Raw genomic sequence first — 20,678 nt, 5'->3', positions numbered from 1 at the left:
GCTCTCCGATGGCATGTGAGTTTTTGTTAGGGCAGAATTATCATATCCAGGAAGAGAAGAAAGCCGATGTTGTGGTCTAAATTCCTAACATTATTTTCATTTACAGCATTATAGTTACGTTCGGTTCATCTCCTTTACATAATGCAATACCTCGCTCTCTCCATCGTCTTCTTGTGTTGGTTATCTTTTGCGAACGCACAGCAATCGTTGGACTGCAAAGTGAAGGAAGGATGCACGGCTGAGAAATGCTTTGACGGCACGGAGTTCCCGATACTATGCAAGGTGAGATTTTGATGATTAATTTGTATGATACCTGCCATTGGCTGTAGTAGGATTCAGAATGTTTAGAACAGTGGTTTCCAACCTTTTTTCTTCCGTAGCCCACGTTTTTCACCAAAAAATGCCCATTTACTTAGTCATGCAAGGGAAAAACTACAAAGAAAACAGAAAAAAATCTTTTTGTTAAGATGGAAACTTTCACTTTAATAATTAAAATGAGAATTACCACTCAGTTGCATTTATGAAAGCTTTGTGGCTCACTTGAAAATGTTTCTGTGGGCTGTGGCCCAGAAGTGGGCCATTGCCCACTGGTTAAGAACCGGTGGTTTAGAACAAATCTTTCGTGTAGAACTCACTACAACAGATTCCATCACTTCAGTAACCCCCACTGTGAGAGTTTTTATTCGATTCTTCATTAAAACTTTTTTAAGAACTTAACGGGAGAAAATTTTACGGGCATCAGATATGAAGCGTAAATAAAATGTCGTGCATATAAAAATCTGGGCACTCCCGTAGTATTTGTACCAAGGTGGCTCACATCCTGAACATAGTATGTGTATCAGGTTGGGGTTAGCAGGTTGTGCGCCATCTTGGTACGAATAATACGGAAGCGGCAAAATCTGACCCTATACATAAAATATTATGTTTTCGACCACTTCATGAACTTACTTTTCCAGGGCAAAGGAAACCAGGCGGAATTCTTCAGGTTGTTTGTCATGTTGGCTGGACATCGTAAACAAATGGAGAATATAAAAACAGGTAATGACGTGGCTGCCTAGCTCGTAGGTTTTTAAAGTGCTCCATCGGAGACTCAGGTCTCCGCGAGAGAAACCAGATAGTACTATAAAGATAATTAAAAATAGAATAACTTTTTTTCACGAAATAGCAAGTACATTTGTAAGCATTCGTTAGATCAAAGTCTAACTTCATACCTAACCCACCCATTTCTGATACTTTCGAAAGTCATAATGATAAGTTTATTTCACCATTGGTCTTTCATATTTGCAGCCATATCTTATTTTGTTTGAAGGTGTTAGGTTATGATCCAATGAAAGCTCATAAATACAATTGCTATTTCATGCGGAATAATATTACGTTATTTCTTTTTATAATTATTCATTGACTCTTATTTTCAGAGTTGGGAGAACTGAAAGAAGTCGACAAAGTCAAAGACAACATTACAGACGACATTTTAGCAGGTAAAGCCATACGTGAGGACCTAAGTGCCTACCATTTCATCGCCAAAATGTGTTTTCTGAATGAAATGGGCATTAGATTCTTATTGCTGTGAGAGTGATTGTCTTTAGAGAAGACGCCCTCGGTTCATCTTTTGATGAAAGTGACCAAAGCTATCCGCAACTACGCGAACATGCATGAACAAGGGAACACCAATGCGTATTGCCGTTTCACCGACCTTAACCCCTGAAAGACTCTGAAAGAATATTGTGACTGAACTAAAGGTCCCCGGGAGACATCAAGACAAATAATTTATTTTATTTACAACTATTTTTTTGGAAACAGCTGAAACTGACTAATAACAAGTAAAACTACCAAAAAGAGGCAACGATTTGTGACGTTTTTTTGAACAGCTACTGTCGGTCACGGGTAGGGTTTTTCGAAGAAAACAACCTTATATGCGGACCTCTATATTTGGATTTTTTCGCTTCATTGAAATACATTATTTTTATTTTACCTCACTGTCTGCATACTTTCATATTTTCGGCTTGTGTAAAAATAAACTACTGACTGACTGGCCAAGCTGGCGCTGAAACGGGGGCGCGCGGTAGCCACATCCGCTAATTCGCCATAATTCTCGCTTTCATAGCTCACTCTGGCCATTTGAATAATTTTTTGTCGATTCTAACTGATGAAAGACAAAACCAATTGATCACTTCTTACATTCCAGAACTTGAAAAAATGGAGAAAACAAACAAAAACCAGACTGAAATCAACCAATCACTTAGAAATGGTAAGTTTCACATTTGAACAAAGTAAGAACCAATTCTGATAACGAAGCTAAAATAACGCACATGAGGCGGCCATTTTGTGTTCGTCATTTAATATTTTACTTCTTGAACACCGGTCTAGATTTTAGCCTTCCGGGAACTTCTTTCATTTTGAACGATTACGAGTTTCTATATGTTCAGTTCATGTATAATAACGCCCTATGATACTAGACTAAGATTCAGCATACGCATCCCTCACAGGCAGTTTCAATTGCTTGTTTATAAATTCACAGAAACAAAAGAACTTCGAGAAGAAAATGAAAAACTCTCTGAAGCATTGAAGAAACTAAGACAGGAATTCGATGAATGTAAGTCTGGATACGATGTATTATAGTAATCCAGTCAGTAGCCAGACTCTTAAATAACTTAGGATAGTTATCTTTATTCCTGCCATAGTGTCCCTGTATTATATTCATACGGATCAACCGGCACAGAGGCAGCGTGGCGACACATTTCGCGTTCAAATTCCATGCCCGTCACATCACTCAGTGTGTAATATGCTGGGTTGGCGAAAAGAATCTGGTCCTTACAAACATAGTATTCTATACCACATCAGTGACTTTGGGACTTGCTCGTATCGAAAGATGTGAATAAGCGCCACATAAAAAGGATAAGTGGTTCGACCCGCAAATCAAACTCGACCTATAATAACCCTCAATTTCAGTGAAACAGATAGTATCCGGTTCAAACCTGAATATTCCGGATTTGGAGACAGAGCAGGATGCAACTCCTAATATAACCAACAGTACACAAGCAACTCCGAATACTACAACTACGACTCCGACCACCACAACTACCACGCCCGAACCAGAGCCAGGTTTGTGATACTTGAAGAATTTTCATAATTACCTCCGTGGGCGCTCCAGAAGTATGTGTACTAATATGGAGGTAACTAAATTTGTTCGCCTACTTTACATCGAGTTGTGTAAAGGGACTGAAATCTATGGGCAGGGTGTATATTCACTTGGCTAACACAGACAGTCCCTGAACTCGTAATAGAACTAATATATGGAAAAAAGAAATAAAATTATGGTTAGGGTTAGGTCATAATTTTATTTCGATTTTCCTTCTTTTAGTTCTATTACGAGTTCGGGGACTGTCTGTGTTAACCAAGTGAAAATATCTCCTCCCCGTAGGTTCCCTTTACACAACTTGATGTGAAATAGGCAAACAAAATTAGTTACCTCCATATTGGTACACATACTTCCGGAGCGCCACTTAACGTGCAATAGCGACACCGTGGTGTACGCAGTACATTGCACTAGAAAAGCATATTCTTATTCTTCTGCAGAAAATCTTTGCGAATACAGAAACAAAGATGGAACTTGTTACTGGATGAAATTCCACCAGAAGTCTTTCATTAATTACACTGAAGCCGTACAAGAGTGCGAGGCTGTGGGTTCGAATATCGCTCAGGTTATGTCAGAGGAGGATTATGAAGCAATAATGAAACAACTCCGATTTGAGATGGAATATTGGAAAGAGGTCGCGGGTGCTTGGATCGGGCTAACGATTGATCCATTGGTAAGTGTTAATGCCGTTTCATTGTGTTGAATCACTGGGAATAACATAATGTCTTTCCACAAAATTGCCAACGTTGGGAAGGCTTGGCTTAACGTTTAGTCTCTAATTTGTCAATATTGAATTTCCAAATCAGACAAGAAATTTTTTATCTCCCGTCTTTTGCCCAAAAAACTGGGTACCCCCGTAGTATGTGAACCAAGATGACACCGGAACATAGTATGTGTACCAGGTTAGGGTTAGGCCATAATTTCAGGTACAAATACTACGGGAGTCACTTGGCTAGTCCCCGAACTCGTAATAGAACTAAAATGAGGAAAATTGGAATCAAATTATGGCAGTCCTAACCTGGTACGCATACTACGTTCCGGTGTCCGCCATCTTGGTTCGCATACTATAGGAGAACCAAAAACTGACTCGACTCGGATACCCGTGACTCGACTTGACATAGGAACTCTTATCCAACACCTGGTCAAGGAAACTCATTTAAAAAATAATTTTTTTATCCTTTTTCTCAGACGAGCGAAGTCTCGCCTCAAGGAGCCTATCAACAATGGTATCGATGGTTTTACCCCCGCACAGGTCGGTCCTACTCACACTGGACCCACGTTAACCTGCTAGTGGACCGAAATCCTCTCTCTTACCAAGGCATGACCAACGACCCACCCACTGCTACGGTCAATGGTGTCGTCTGCCAAGACAATCATGGCGCGCAAATACCGGAAGTGACGGATGAGAATACTCAAGACGGGAAATTAGAGAAAATGACGAATGAGGAGTTGAAAAAGAGCGGATAAAGAAATAATAACTTTAAATTTTTTCAATTTTTGTATCTATTAGCACTTATTCAAGTTCTCACTTAATTCTGCGAGCATATGAGCTAAATCTGAATAACTTACTTTTTAAAAATTTTATTTTTTTGTTTATAACTACAAAGCGAGCAATCTATTTTAGTAAGTAGAGCAAATCTATTTTTGTTTCAACATTCCTTTTTACAAGATATAAAATGTTTGCCTATTTTTTGAGAATTCCGCTTTTGCGACTGCATTATCAGTATTTGTATTCCTAAATTTAGTTCTGCATTAATATGCTCAATGATTTATTACAGTTCCATTGTTTTATTTTTTTGGTGAAGTTTAATAAATGTTTATCCGTAGTAATAAGTATTTTATACATTGTATATACTGAATGGAGAATAGATCGAGAATGCCAATGTAGGATGGAAAGGGACAAGGTAAAACAATACTTCACGGCTTCCTGCACCGGAGAAAGAGAGAGAGAGAGAGATTTATTTCGTCAACCAAAAAAAACACAGTCATAACAATAAAAAAAAAGCCACAAAAACACCTTTTTCTGTATAGAATGGAGGGATCGATACAGTCATGCGGTCATCGGAGTCAGCCAAGTTTACGCTGATAAGTTCACAGTAAATTATGACTATTAGGAGTGGTTAAAGTTCACGAAACAAAATTTGAAAAGACAAACAAAAAAAATGGACTAAGCAATTGTTCAGGATGTTAACATCTATTTATACAAATGCAACCATCAAGTCCATGCATCTGAAACAAAAAACTGGCTAACTATTACTATACCCGAAATGTTAGGTGGGCGAGAGGCCGTGGTTTGCCATATGATTAGCCGTCGTAACGGCTTTCCTCTCTCCCGGGATAGATGTGTAAATCTTATACTATACGTTAGTCAATGAAACTAAACATCCGAATGCGAACCAATGATCTTAGAATGGAGGTAAATACAGGGCCGGTGCTAAGAACTGCGAGGCCCAATTAGAAAATATGAAGGCGGGCCGCCTACTCTTCATAGTAAAATTTAAGGGTTCTCATATTTCATAAAAGAAACTACATAAAAACCAAAAAATAGACATTTAATAACATGTTAATCTGAATTTCGGAAATAAAGCAAAACAGAAGAATTTAATTGTTTATTTCATAATACAGAAAAAGACCTCCCCTAGCGCGGGGCTTTTTTAAGGTGCAGGACCCAATTTGATAAAATCGGTCAAATCGGCTTGAAACTGGCCCTGGGTAAACATATCAATATATTAATGTAAATTATCGGGTTCATGGTTAGGTTGACGTGATACAACTACAGTGCAGTTCCCTAGAATATTAGCAGCAGATACTGCATTGTATTTAATGGAATCATACAAAATAATTTTGCGTTACCGATTCTGTCGAGTGTAGTTTAACTAGAACAAACCGGCTTCGCTCTCGTAAAACTACATTCTCACAAAAGTCCGTCACCGCAAAACTATATTCTTGCGAAAGTCAGTTTTCACAAAACTACATTTTCGGTAAAGACCATTTTCGCGAAAGAACTTTCAGAGCAAAGTCTTCTCGTAAATATATATTCTCGCAAAAGTTTTTTTCCCCACAAACCTGCCTTAGGTCGTGACCTCTTCTGCAAAGTTCTTTATGTTTTCGAGTAGCCTATCTTCTTTTTCTAATGTCAGAATGTCCACTCGTTTAGGATAGGATAGGATTTACGTATTTATCCCGGGGGAGAGGAAAGCCGATAAGACGGCTTATCCATATGGCGAACCACGGCCTCTCGTCCGGTTACCATTCCAATTCGGGTATGGGATTAGCTATATTTTTTGTTTTCGGAAGCATGGACTTGATGGTGGAGGAAGCCGTAACCGACCAGCGGTTACGTGAACCACCCAACGACGGCGAGGAGTCCAGCAATCCTCTCGCACATAATCATCACTGCATGGGATTCGAACCTGCGAACCCACGCAGAGTAATTAGAGGTGCGGTGGCGAGCGTATTCCTAACGCTTAGCCCGTTGAGCCACACCGCCTTTTTTTATATCAGGCGTTGTTTTTAGGCAAATAAAGACAAAGAAATGCAGCGTTCGTTTTTTTACTTGGCACAATTCAGTAATTGGCAGATTACGATACACGTTAGTCACTTTTGGTCGGAGCCAGTAAGCTTCGCCAGTACCAAGTCAAGTCCAGAGTCCGCCTACTGGAAGTACTAGTAGTACCAAACTATACAAGACCCAACTAGGCTAATAATCAATGTTAATTTTTTTTTCCTCTAATTATTTGGCTGAAATGGGTGGTAGCCCACTTCGATCTGTCGATGATATTCGTTCCTATCACCTTCTTTATACAACTACGGTACACTACAACAGTACAACATAATTTATTTGCTAATACCATCAATTTCATAGTTTTCAGTTCTTGTGCTGTACGGTATAGATTAGTTTGTAATATATCTCCCAAGATACTCTCATAGAAGTAGTGTTTCCTGCCGACAGACAAAATGTCTTGTTAGGCCCTTTCCCGAAAACTTTCAGCTTAATTAACGAAGAATTGCTGGGGGAAAATGGAAGACCAAGGAAGGGGTCGCAAGGAGCAGGAACATGTCCCCGGGAACTGGTTTAGTACTTGGGAGGAACAGTTGCTAGTCGAGGTTGGTCTGCTGGTTTATTGTATAAGTTAAGTTTTGAACATAGGAACAAAAGTTGAAATTGTTAGCTTAAAAAATGTTTATTATATTGTGTATCCAGAAAAGTTGATGTTCTTTTTATGTAAAGATTAATCAAATCATATTTTTTAACCTAGTTTGCTGTTTTTAACCTAGTTTGGATAACCTGGAAAAAATAAAAAGCATTTTCTCAGCAGTTGAAAGTTTTTAGCAAAAAAACACAATTCTGGTCACATGACGGCCGACACACCTCACGTTTGATCTAAAATATTATCGAGACGTGCATGACGCAGTGTGGGGCATTAGCCCTTTGTGTCAGACGCCCTTGTTTTTCAAAGACAAATAGTGTTTGTTTTTTTAACTAAATGTCGAGACATCTAGGAATCGGAGAACTTTGCTCTACCGATATTGAAATCGAATCGCAAGATGGGATTCTAGAATATCAAATCTTCGGTATATATCCAACAGATAAAAAAACCTTGATTCAATACCAACTTTTTTGTTTCAGGCTGACAATGATCCGTCATTCGAAGCCCAGTTCAACAATTATCAACGCCATACCGACCAAAGGTTATGGATCTCGTTCCAGAATACGGCGTCGTCCATCGCACAGTTATATAAAGGTTTGTATTCAAGGCTGGTCATAGATGAAATTGAATTATTGAAAATGAATAACTAAGAAACGAGAGAGCAGTGCTCAAATATATGGACACGTTAATCAGAGAGAAGCAGTCCCTACCTTTGACTCTACCGGTACCAACGGCCCTACCTTTGACGCTACCGGTACCAAGGGCGCTGTTCGCCATTTCCTGTTAAGAAAGCAAGAACTTCGTTGCACACCACCGATGTTCAATGAGCACTAGATCAAAAGAACAAGAAGAAGAGTGCCAGCATAGAAGCGACTTTTTAGGTTTTCCACTAGATGTCCAGAAAAAAAAAAGTAAAACAATCCATAAGTCCACGATCCACTTGTGTCCAATAATAAAAAATAAAAGTAATAGCCTTCTGGCAAAAAAATTAATCTTTAACCACTGAAAATTTCAAAGCAATTCGTCCAGTATTAAAAGAGAAAAGCGACTTTTTCATAACGTGTCAAAGAACAACAACAACATAATATTGAAACAATCCGTAGGCCCACTAACGTGTTCAATAGCTTCATACAAGTTTTCTGCCATAAACTCGGTTGCTTGTGAGCTCTCACAAGTTCACTCTCAATTTACCTAAGTTATTTTCCAAGAATTTCAGATATTTTGAATCCACTGCCTCGTAGCTGTTTTCTTGATTGTATTTGCATGAACTTTTTCCATAACTTCCTCATAGATGAGATACGCTTTACTTGTGAGTGAGTGCCCGTAACTAACTTAGCTCAGAGATGAGTCTTCTCTATTCCTGAGTTAATGCATGTGGACTTGGTTTGTGTGACTCGCCGCATAAAAACATCGATATCACACTCACACATATATGCCTATATATACACCAGCACGGAAATACACATTCTAAAATAACATTCTGAATGTCGAATATATTCTCATATAAGTTATGTTTAACAAAGAGCGCATAGGAGTTGATATATATAGAGTTCCAATTACTCCTTTCGTCTCTGTAGCGAGGGACTGTAACCTTCCTTTGAGCAAGTAATATAAGTTTCCCGTTTTTGCATACAGAACGACTCCAGGATCGGGATTCAGGTTGGATACCGTTCCAAACTGCTGCAGCATCTGCCACCAATCTGTATAAAGGTAAGTGCTTTCCCGAAGCCTTGCTCTGAGCAAATATGTGATACACTTGGTAAAAAATGGCCCAGTGCTAGAGTGCTGCACCCAACCATTATAGATTCAAGATATTCGGCTCAAAACTGTTTTCAGCACCAGAATTTAAGTGTTTGTATTGAGGATGTAAAATTTGAAAGTATTTCCCAGCTGTTCCAGTTTTGCCCCGACTGGTATATTTATACTTATTGAGGTGCACAGGTTGTGACCCAAGTCTAAAATATTATTTCTCTGGCGCTCAGAAGTGTGTGTACCAATATGGAGGTAACTAATTTTCTTGCCTACTTTTTTGCCTAAGTTGTGTAAAGCGACTGAAACCTATGGGCAGGGGGTATATTCACTTGGCGAACACAGACAGTCCCCGAACTTGGCTAGTCCCCAAACTCGTAATAGAATTAAATTGGGGAAAATCTGAATAAAATTATTGCCTAACACTTCCTGGTACACATACTACAGGTGTACCATTTTTATTTTGTTAATATAGGGCAGAAAAACGAGTGATCTCAATTAAAAATGCTGTTGGTAAATAATGTCAAAATTCAGAAATTCCAATATTCTGTAATATATTATTTTTTGGGCGTAAAAATGTTAATACATCATTTTCTATGACGCATTAAACATTACATTTTCAATCAATCAATTTTGACTATCTCCGCATGGTTGAGTATTTGATTAATTTATCGGTATTGTGGCATTGAATGCATGAAATATGTGTCAAAAGTAGGAAAAATATTTTCTTATTCGTCCCAAGTTAGGCTCTCCCCGGAAACAGGTTGAAATAAAATGGCTTATTCATTTGGTCAACTTACCTCAGTTTGCTGCCAAATTGATTATGTATTCTTATTATTTATGTTAATGAGTAGAAAGAGGCTTAAGGTCAAAAAGTTTGGAAATTGTGTTGAGTCTAGGAAATAGAGGGGGGGGGGCAAGGTTTTGGAACCAGGGGCCAAAAATGTTGCCCATCTCGACTGGCGGGCCATGTAAGTGTGGCGTAAAAGTTAGATTCTATAAACAATATTTGCAGTGTTACAAAAGATGTGGACAACAATAAGCCTCGTGCCAAAACTAAATTTAATCGCAATTTCAACAAATTCCTCCAGATCATTTTCAGCTAAAGCATCAAAATTTGGTTTAAGTTTGGTTGTGGCAGCATCAGGCGAGCCAAATTCAATTTCCCAATAGACCGGATATGGCCCGCAGGTCCTAGTTTGCCCATGTTAGAGCCAAAGGTATTATTCTAATGACATTCGGAACAACAGGATTAATTTCTGACAGAATATCTACACTTACATATAACTTATTTTATTCTGTCAACTCGGGAATCTTCACAGCCCTACAGTTCATTTCTTCGAATGACACAACAAAATTGATCTTTGACAGAATATCTACACTTACATCTAACATATTTGATTCTGTCCGGAATCTTCACAGCCCTACAGTCCATTCTTCAGATCACACAACAGGATTAATTTTTGACAGAATATCCACACTCACATATAATCTATTCTATTCTGTCTAGAATCTGCAGAAGCATCCAAAACCAACCGAGATCTGGCGATACAGTGTGGGTACCAGAGGAGGAATAAAGAACTGTTGGCCTGGGTTAGAAAAAAGAAAAGAAATATCAGGTTTGTGGCTGAGAATGGTGAAATAATTTATTGCCTTGCACTTTGCAATTAAGGGTGCTCCCGAAGTATGCGAACCAAGATGGCGGACATCGCAACGTAACATGGGAACAGGTTAGGGTTAGGCGATAATTTTTTTTCCAATTTTTCTTATTTTAGTCCTATTATCAGTTCGAAGACTAGCCAAGAGCCTCCCGTAGTATTTATACCTAACATTATGGCCTAACCCTAACCTAGTACACATATTACATTCCGATGTCCGCCATCTTGGTTCGCATACTTCGGGAGCCCCAATTAAGATATAATATTAGAATATATTTGGCGAACCGGCAAGAAAGGTTGACGCGGTTGAAAAACACTGGTTTAGATCATTCGACATCTTACGGTCAGATGAAAGTCAACTTAGTTTTACTCCTGACACTGTAAAAAGAGAATATTCCTATTGGATTGTAATAATTTCTGCATTATCATCTGTTGAACATGACACTTTAGAACATATTTGATATTCAGAATGTAAATAAAATACACTTTACGGTCTTAACTGTTTTGCATTTCAAATCCAGACTTGTTGAATACACATTAACTATGTATATTCTTTGTTGAATATATTTCATATCCCATATTTTAAAATATCATTTTGATGGTGAATTGTTTGATTTTGGCTATCCCTGATTATAATATGGAATAAAGTGGCAAATTTTGTCGTCTCGTTAGGTTAATAGCTAGGTTTGGGTATGGGGTCAGGACTCAGGTGACCAATTATTTCGGGGTTAAACTATTAGGTGTTCCATGTTTGGAACCACGCAAAGCCAAATTTTGAAACTTTTATTAAAAATTGCTGAATTAATTAAAAAATATTTCGATGTTTGTAAATATATCTAGAATCATTAAAAAAATCATATGAGTATCAAAATATTTTTGTCCTGATTAAACCAGCTGTATCCCAAGTACATGGATTTCTGAGATGAGCAAATAAAGTTATAAATTGATCATATTTTTGCTTTCGTTGGGCGCAATGGAAAAGCTTGACGATTACTTTTTGTTATTCGACAAAAAATACAGTTTCAAAATGAGCTGAGGCCAAATGGATGTGTCAAAACAAACCACTTTTTAGTTTCATTTTCTTAACGACTCTAAAACAATCCCATTATCCCCAGGAGAGAAGATCTAATAAGCTTTCTATGTGGGAAATCCCCTCCTCATCGATCAAGTGTATCGTCACGGTCCAGTAGGCCTTCGTCCTCAGCAAGTGTTAGCAAGACAGATGTAGTGACCCATGACAGTGACCTTCAACAGTTCCAGGAAGCTCTTTCTATGCAAGGTGGGCGATTTATTTTATATTGGACATGAAGTGCGCATATGGATCTTTAATAATTGCTTTTATGCAACTGCTGAACCAATCTATTTTACTCCAAATATTTTTGCTGTTTTTATAATAATAGAACATTGCAGTGACATAGTATTGTATATTATACAGTTTTGCTGAATTCTAAATTTTTCCAGTGTTGTTAAAAATCGCTTTTCTCAAAATTTCGGTACTTGATTAAAATTGGAAGCCGTTACTAGAAGACTATTACTCTGTATTTCACCCCAAATCTGCTGTTTCATTCATGGGCGCACCTTGATATGACATTTAGATAGGATTGCTAAATTGTAGTTCTTGTTTGGAGAAATCGCTTTCCTCCCTATTCATATAAAGTCATATTTTTTTTTCTCAAAATTGAAATTTTGAATTTTTTAAAATCGACTTCTGACAGTGATAATAGAGCCGGGATTTAGAAAGAAATTCAAAAAGTGTTGAAATTAACTTAGAATTCTTAATGGGTAGTTGAAGAAGGCTTGTTGGGGCAAAGTTATTGTTTAATGTTTTAAGTCTATTGGAGACAAATTTTTAGACCCTTTCCAGTAATAAAAACCCCCACGTTTTCAAAAAAAAATGGACCTCCCGAAATATGCGCACTGAGATGGGGCACAACCTGAACCTGGGGGGGGGGGGGGGGGGGGGAATAACTGAAAAATGTCCCTATTTTTTAACCCTCAAGCCCAAGATTTTGAATTACTCGTGTTCAGAGGTTAAGACTGGTGATAACCGAAGTCAAAATCTCTGAGAGAAACTAAAATACAACAAGTTGGCTTTCTCAACAGATAATTAAATTAATAAACTTGAAGTCAGACACAAAAATATTCAAAAAGACATTGTTACAAACACGCTACTGTGTTTCTCCGAAAATAAGACTTAGCCTGAATTTTGAAACTGATTTTTATTAAAGACCTTTCCTTAAACTAAGACCTAGGTGATAGTTGTTTAGCAGTTTTTTTTTTAAATAAAACTTGTTATTTATAAGTAAATGGATATTGGTTTTCATATTTTGTATATTTGAAAATCTCGTAACTCTCTACTTTGTAATTTTGTTTTTAATAAATGAAAATAGAAGACATCCCCCAAAAATAATCTCTAGTGTAATTTTTCGAGAAAACATTAAAATAATACCCCCATTTTCGGAGAAACACAGTAACATCTGCCCCCACAGTCGCACTTTAAACACTCACTCGACACCCACAGTTTATAGTCTCTCTAATATTAATATTTAATTCTGATTGCTTGGAACTTCTTGACTTGGGACTCCTTCGTTGGGGGTGAGAGTAGCCTGATCATCGTGATACGGGGTTTCTTTGTAGACAAACCAGACGTTCCCAGCCCATACGAGGACACTCAGAAATGCAAACGCTACCGATGCATTCAGAGGGCCATAATCAGGATCGGATAAATAACTGCATTGGTTTTCCGCACATTCATCTTTCATTGGTGCCTGTGAAATAGCTTTCCCTCCATATGCTTTCACCTGTAAAAGTATGCATTAATATCAGATTGACACAAATTTGAAATTTCTACAAAAACTAAAAAAAAAACGCTTTTTATTTTTTTAATTATTTTAATTCTTCACGAGGCTTTATTCTCCTCAATATTACCTCTGTATATATTTGTTATCAAGATTATTGCCCTATTATAACATGATAAAATGCTTTAACTTATTTGTACAATTCAAATACAATTCAGGTTTAAATGGAGCTATGGCAGGGATAAGTGTACGCAGCCATCCAGGATCCCCCAATACAAGAGGACACAGAGCATCACCCAACCATTCAGGTATTTAGTGCTTGTGTGTAGTCACTTGGCTGGTCCCCGAACTCGTAATAGAACTAAAATAAGGAAAATTGGAATAAAATTACTACGTTCCGGTGTCTGCTATCTTGGTGCACATACTTGGGGAGTATGATAGGTACCTCAAGCCTAGTCTATCGCAGCTTTCTCAGAACTAATATTTGAGTGGTGGATTTAATTTTTGGAATAATTTCTTCTTATATTTCTTTTCTGTTGAATTTTTTTTCAATTTAAAATCCCACGCTACCTGACCGAGCTACATTATGCCCTGGTGAAATCTTGGAGAAATTTTTAAAAAAAGGTCATTTTCAAATAATATTCATTTTTAATCACGCTTGAACTAAATTTCATTGAACACCCTCAGCTGTAGGACCAATAATCAGTGCATAATAAGCGATTTAATGTACTCTGCTCTGAAAATATCTGTGTAAAATCATATGAAACTACGTCTTCATAATTTTCAGAGTACAAGCAAACTTCTTATGTCTATTTTTTACATTTATCCTCATTCCAGGAGTCCCTCCCGATCTTACCAACTTCATTGCAGAAGAGTTTCGTCGCCGTAGAAACAACCCTTCACCACCATCCACGTCCGCAACAAGTGCCACTAGAGGTCGCTCGAACTCTCCATCTGTTCCTCCCACAAGAAAACGTCACCCGTCTTCCGAATCCAATTCCGATTGTCCGTCGGTTTCTAAGAAATCACGGAAATAACAAACTGAGAGTTCAAATCAGTGACTTCCTGACTAACTTCCACTTCATGAGGTCAAAGGTTGCCACAGTTCAGTTGTTTTATTACAAATTCTGATTAACTTTGTAACTATGAAGCATTCTCTGCCATAGATTTGTCATTCACTTGCCGTCCTGGAATCAGGCTCTCGACAAGTCCCATCTATATGATCAAGTCCATACATTTGAAACGAATACCTGGCTGCCTATTCCCATACTCGACATGGACTAGTAATTGGACAAAAGGCAGTTGTAGGGCTAAGTCCTCTTATCAATTTTCCCTCCTCTGGAAATAAAATATGAAAATCTTTTCTATTTCTCAGATTCAAGTCCACACATCTGAAACTAATATACAATTAACTATCCTGGTATCCAACATTAGTTTATAGCCAAAGGAAATGCACCGTTTGCTATATTATGATTAACCCATCTTATTAGTTCTCCTTTCACTGGGATGAATAGGAAAAAGGATTGCCTCAAGATACTTACCCCCGTTGCATGATTGACTATCCCCATACCCAACATGACTAATAACCAAACCATGTCGATTTCTATATGATTAAGCCGTATGATCAACTTGCCTCTTACTGGGTCAAATATAAAATCCATTTTAGAAATGCCTCAAGATATTTATCCCGACTCAGACAACTGTTTGCACAACCCTAAAACACTTTGTTTGAGTCTATGCCTCGGATGTGGGCAACTGTTTGACTATTCCCATCCCAACATGAACTAATAACCAAACAATGTGTTTTCTGTATGATTAAGCCGTCTAATCAGCTTGCCTCTCAGTGGTATATGATGAAAAATTGATTCCAGAAATGCCTTAAGATATTTACCCCGATTTAGACGATCGTTTTTTACATGATTGCCTTACCTTGAAAGACTGTTTTCAAATCCATGCCTGGGAAATGGACAACTGTTTAACAATTCCCATACCTAACCAAATAAGATTCATCTCATGTTAAAGTTGTCTCAACGACTGTCCTTTCTTAGGTTAAATATGATTCCAGACTGCTTTTTGCATGATTGCCTAACCGAGCGGTTCTCTGTGGAGGTCACAAAGCAGTTGTGGGTGGGCCACAATGCTGGGCATAAAAATCATTTTACTTTTCACTTCACAAACAAACTTGTTCTTCCTAGTTTTATTTCTTGATAGGGTTGTTTCAGTTTGTTTTCACTTCGTTGAGCGTGAATTGTTTGAACATAATCAAAAAAAAATTGGAATCAAAATAACACTATAAGCACCACACGAATGATAAACGGGGGTCATGATTGCCAAAATCCCCTGGAACGGGGAGCCGGGAGCCATGACCCATCAGAGGTTGGGAACCACTGGTTTCACCGATCAGCCTTGTTATCATTATTGACTCTGATGGCAAACATGACACCATTTATTTGTGAAAAATTTCTTTTATTTTTATCTGTTTCTTTTTGCCTTTTGTTATCGCTTGAAATTATATTGATACTTCTAGTGGCCTATCTTGGCAAATAAATTGATTTGGCTACAAATGTTGCAGAATTTATTTTTCTGTGTGGGATGAAATATTGACTTTGAACATGGCTACAAATGTTGCAGAATTTATTTTTCTGTGTGGGATGAAATATTGACTTTGAACATGGCTACAAATGTTGCAGAATTTATTTTTCTGTGTGGGATGAAATATTGACTTTGAACATGGCTAAAAATGTTGCAGAATTTTTTTTTCTGTGTAGGATGAAATATTGACTTTGAACATGGCTACAAATGTTGCAGAATTTATTTTTTTGTGTGGGATGAAATATTTGCTTTGAACATGGCTACAAATGTTGCAGAATTTATTTCTCTGTGTGGGATGAAAAATTTCCTCCAATCAGCCATGCGTGGATGCAAATGTGGTTAATCTTATTTTTCTGTGTAGGATGAAGTTAATTGACTTAAATCAGGGGCAGAATTCATTTGTCTGTGTTTGATGATATATCGATCAGCCATGCCTGGCCACAAATGTGGCAGAATTCGTCCTGCTGTGTAAAATGAAGCAAAACGTTTTATGATTCCAGAATTGCACTGAATAGGGCCAGACAGATATAGATCGTCTGGTTGTAATAACACGTCCTTTAAAGTTCGACATTTTCAAGTAATATTGTCTCCGTCCAGACTCACTGGGAGACAAATGACATCTGAGGACTGAAATGCTTCGAGTTTAAGCTTCATCGTTCGGTATGCAATGAGGATCTGTTTGGCCACAGCAGCGTAATGATAAACAGAAGAGCGATGCTCAAATATATGGACACAAAAGCCAGAACGAAGTTGTTCGGGTGTGCAATCAATCACAATGGAGTAGACTACCGGTAGAGCAGTGCTCACGACTTTGACTGACTAAAAAGCAACCAGTGCTAACGCGGAACCGCCACAAGGTGCACGATTTTTAATTTAGATGACGTCATCGCACACGAAAAACGTATCCCATGGAGACCACGGAATTTTTTGAACTTAACAAAAGTAATAGCCTTCTAGTCAAAAATAAAATCTTCAATCTCTGAAATTTCAAGCAACTGGTCCTCTAGTTAAAGACAAAAACAATTTTTTCATAACAAGAATACCACCAACAACAACATAATAACAAAATGGTCTATATGCCCACTACTTGTCCAAAAAACATAAATAATAAAAAAGAATGAGACGACAATCCATTTATTGCATGAAATTCAATACAGTAGGTTGAGAAGTTGTTAGGCCCGGAAACAAACTTTATTTTTACCAGCGCCGCAAAACACCCTTTCTTGAAATTGTTGATGCTTGGATATGATTTGCCGAACGTGATCCAGGGGGACTCTATTGATTATTCTCAATGGTACCTTATTTATTTTTTTATTTGAGTTTCCCAAACACGCAAGACAAAAACACAAGGCCGAAGCTCAGTGGAGATTTACTAAAATTTCAAATGAAGTTTTAACTTGCGACATACCGTAAATGCTCGTTTTAACGCCCGGTCTTGATTAAGGGCCCGTTTGAATAGCCGCCCGTGTTAGCAGGACATGAAAATAAATAAGGGCCGGTGCTTGAATACCCGCCCGGTGTAAAAGTTTTTTTTTTTGCGGATTTGTACCTGCGGTGCGTAGAAAAAATCAAAATTTTCATTATTCTCGTTTAAATCATACTTGAGAACTGGAAATGACAATATACGGTATTAATTATTGTAACGATCGATTTTATCTACCGGTATTTTTGTGTGTAATTTCACTTTAAAAATAACAAGCGCCCCTGCTTGAATAAGGGCCGGTTTGAATAAGGGCCCGGTTAGTGAGTATGTTTGAAAAAATAAGCGCCCGGGCTATTAAACGAGCAAATACGGTATGCTATACGACTCTCTTTGCGGGAGATAAAACGCATTAAAACAGCTTAATCATAAGCTGGCTGGTCCAGTAACCATCAGTCCCCGTCCGACATTAGAAAATTGAAATATCATTGACGCCCAAAGGAGCTTAGAAAATCTTGATTCTAAACAGCTCAGCACGAAGCGAAAGGTTGGATGGATGGTGCGATATGCAATGAACCATCTTGTCATAGCACCGTTGGTCATTGGTCACATTGCACGGTTTCGCAAGTTATAATCACACGAGGGAAACTCTCTTCCCCTTCATTATTTGCTGTCCAAGTTTGCAGATGTTATTGTAATCTTTGATTAGACTGAAAGTACGATAGCCTACTACCTTCTGTACTATTATTGTACGTGGATCTTACTGGATATACTATCTGCATACCTACCTAATTTCACCTTGCAATCAATCACACTACTGCACTAACGTTACTTCAAGATGAACAAGGAAGTCCAAACCCAGATTCTGGCAGCTATCTCATCTCTCCAGGCCAAGCAAGAGGAGCTAATGTCACATGCAACTCTATTATCTGCCTCTAAAGACCATGGCAACCAGTCCCAGGACATCATTAAGTTCCAGAATGACGTGGCTCAAATCTCCTCCAAGATCCAGGAGATTATTAGCAGGCTGGAGACTTGTGAAAAGCAACAGGACGATTTAGAACAATACAGCCGAAGAAACTGTGTGATTCTCCATGGCTGTAGTTCTGTGCCAGAAACTGAATACCATAAGTTCGAAGACTTTGTAGTGAAAACTCTCAACGACAGCCTTAAACCCAACCATCCTATTGTGAACACTGACATTGATATTACTCACAAATTAAAATCAAGATCTCCGAAGAACCCCATCATCATCATATTCGTCAGAAGATCAACGAAGAATATGGTGTATGGTAGAAAAAAAGAACTCAAAGGCAGCGGATTGTCCATCACTGAGTCCTTGACCCGTAGCAGGCTCAAGCTACTCAGCGCTGCCAAGGAAGCCTTCGGAAAACAAAAAGTGAGCACAATGAATGGGATTATCTACGCTTACCTAGATAAAAGGCGAGTAATATCTTCCTCAAATGATATCACTACTCTCTCTCGTCCCCTCTACTCCAAGGCTGCTGCCCGTTCAGTGGGACCAACCTCAAGACGTAGCGGTAGCCTATGAGCGGAGGGGAACGATTAACTCATTCATAATCTCCATTTTTCTTATTTGAATAGGCTAGTGCTGTCTAATCAATGGTTCTCCATCTTTTAAACATCTGGAAACCTATATAGCCAGACTAGATATTTAACTTATTTTTTTTCATTTTTATTTTTTACTTTTATTTTGTTGTGCCACTGCCATGAAAACTAATTTAAAATACCCATGTAGAAATTGCCACAAATCAGTTCGAATCAATCAAAAAGCTCTTTATTGTGACATTTGTTCTTCTTGGATACATTTAAAATGTACCAATATTTCTGGACAAAAATATGAAAATCTTGAATCTGAAGCTGATGAAATACCTTGGTGCTGTTTCCTTTGTGAAATAGACTGTATGCCATTCTCTTGTCTCTCTGATTCTGAAATATCTGAGTTATTTGTTCCCCTTCATACAGAAAAAGCTGAAGCCCAGGCACTTGCCAAAATTCTTGATCCTGAATACCTTAAGAAAATGTTTCTTGAATCAGCAAATACTGATACTGATGAATTCAACAACATTGATAGTGTTTTCTTGTACAATTGCTCAAATCAATATATCTGCTCCAGTGATGTCAATGCCCTTAAATTCAACGACAGCCTTAAACTAAGTGGTTTCATGACTCTCTCCATCAATATCAGATCTTTAGCCTCTTTCAAAAACTTCACAAAATTTGAAGCACTAGTTAATTCACTGAATTGTAAGCCTCATGTAATTGCTGTAAATGAAACATGGATTGTATCTGGTACAAATGGCCATTTCAATGCACTGGATGGCTATGTTTTTATCTCTAATAGTAGATCTCATCACCGAGGTGGTGGTGTTGGTCTCTACATTCGAAATGATTTGAAATACATTGTCCGCAAAGATATTACTATAATGTGCGAAAAGGTTTTTGAATCTATATTCATTGACATATCATTGGAAAATAAAACAATAACCTGCGGTACTATTTATAGATCACCACTAAATGATGAATTGAACAATGCTAACTTTCGGAATCTCTTGTCCCAAGTTCTCTCAAAGATGAACAGGTTGAATTATAATTATATAATGGGTGACTTCAACTATAATCTTATTGATGAGTCCAATATGAATACCAGCCTATTTGTTGATATTATGCACAACCTGGCCTATTATTCTTTGATAAACTGCCCCACCAGGATAACTTCAAGTTCTGCTACCTGTATAGACCATATCTGGACAAACGTATATGATAAAAAAATTAACAGTGCTGTTTTAGCAGAATGTGTTTCTGATCATCTGCCGATTGTACAATGCTCTCTTCTAGAAAAGCAAATTCAGACCAGAATTAAAACGCTTTATCGCCAGTTTACTTCGTCCAACTTGAATACGTTTAAGAATGAACTGAATTCTATTGATATTGATGACTTCAGCAGCATCCAGGATCCCAACACTTGCTTTGAAAATTTTTTTGAAAAATTCTCCACTGCTTACTCTCAATCTTTTCCTTACAAAAAACAGACAAACAGATCAAACAAACCTTGGTATGATACTGAGTTACGCAAACTCAACAAAGTCAAACAAAAACTTTATAAGAAATTAATAAACAATAAAAACATAAATGACAAGCACAAATTACAGT

At 37.7% G+C, this 20,678-nt stretch overlaps 2 protein-coding genes across 2 annotated transcripts; both read left to right on the top strand.

The window, feature by feature from the left end:
• Nucleotides 1-124: 124 nt before the first annotated feature.
• On the top strand, nt 125-4,962 carry LOC120332793 (uncharacterized). The gene is made up of 8 exons (XM_039400106.2): nt 125-282; nt 957-1,038; nt 1,416-1,478; nt 2,186-2,248; nt 2,519-2,593; nt 2,950-3,102; nt 3,577-3,809; nt 4,325-4,962. The coding sequence occupies exons 1-8, from the start codon at nt 142-144 to the stop codon at nt 4,601-4,603; spliced, it is 1,089 nt and encodes a 362-aa protein (XP_039256040.2). The 5' UTR covers nt 125-141; the 3' UTR covers nt 4,604-4,962.
• Nucleotides 4,963-6,997: 2,035 nt separating this feature from the next.
• On the top strand, nt 6,998-16,056 carry LOC120332700 (HUWE1-associated protein modifying stress responses-like). Its single transcript, XM_039400003.2, has 7 exons — nt 6,998-7,243; nt 7,767-7,881; nt 8,923-8,997; nt 10,547-10,655; nt 11,810-11,973; nt 13,711-13,800; nt 14,330-16,056. The coding sequence occupies exons 1-7, from the start codon at nt 7,157-7,159 to the stop codon at nt 14,527-14,529; spliced, it is 840 nt and encodes a 279-aa protein (XP_039255937.2). The 5' UTR covers nt 6,998-7,156; the 3' UTR covers nt 14,530-16,056.
• The last annotated feature ends 4,622 nt before the right edge of the window (nt 16,057-20,678 follow it).

Source organism: Styela clava, chromosome 13 (assembly GCF_964204865.1).
Source record: "Styela clava chromosome 13, kaStyClav1.hap1.2, whole genome shotgun sequence".
Taxonomy (NCBI): Eukaryota; Metazoa; Chordata; class Ascidiacea; order Stolidobranchia; family Styelidae; genus Styela; species Styela clava.
Note: the sequence above shows the minus strand (reverse complement) of the source record. Positions and strands in the feature narration are given on the sequence as shown.

Excerpts from the sequence above, each read along its gene's own strand:
- LOC120332793 (XM_039400106.2), top strand. The coding sequence starts at position 142 with ATGCAATACCTCGCTCTCTCCATCGTCTTCTTGTGTTGGTTATCTTTT. Across the intron at positions 2,594-2,949 it reads AAGACAGGAATTCGATGAAT|TGAAACAGATAGTATCCGGT; the intron begins GTAAGTCTGGAT and ends CCTCAATTTCAG. Across the intron at positions 3,810-4,324 it reads GGCTAACGATTGATCCATTG|ACGAGCGAAGTCTCGCCTCA; the intron begins GTAAGTGTTAAT and ends CCTTTTTCTCAG.
- LOC120332700 (XM_039400003.2), top strand. The coding sequence starts at position 7,157 with ATGGAAGACCAAGGAAGGGGTCGCAAGGAGCAGGAACATGTCCCCGGG. Across the intron at positions 7,882-8,922 it reads CATCGCACAGTTATATAAAG|AACGACTCCAGGATCGGGAT; the intron begins GTTTGTATTCAA and ends TTTTGCATACAG. Across the intron at positions 8,998-10,546 it reads TGCCACCAATCTGTATAAAG|AATCTGCAGAAGCATCCAAA; the intron begins GTAAGTGCTTTC and ends TATTCTGTCTAG.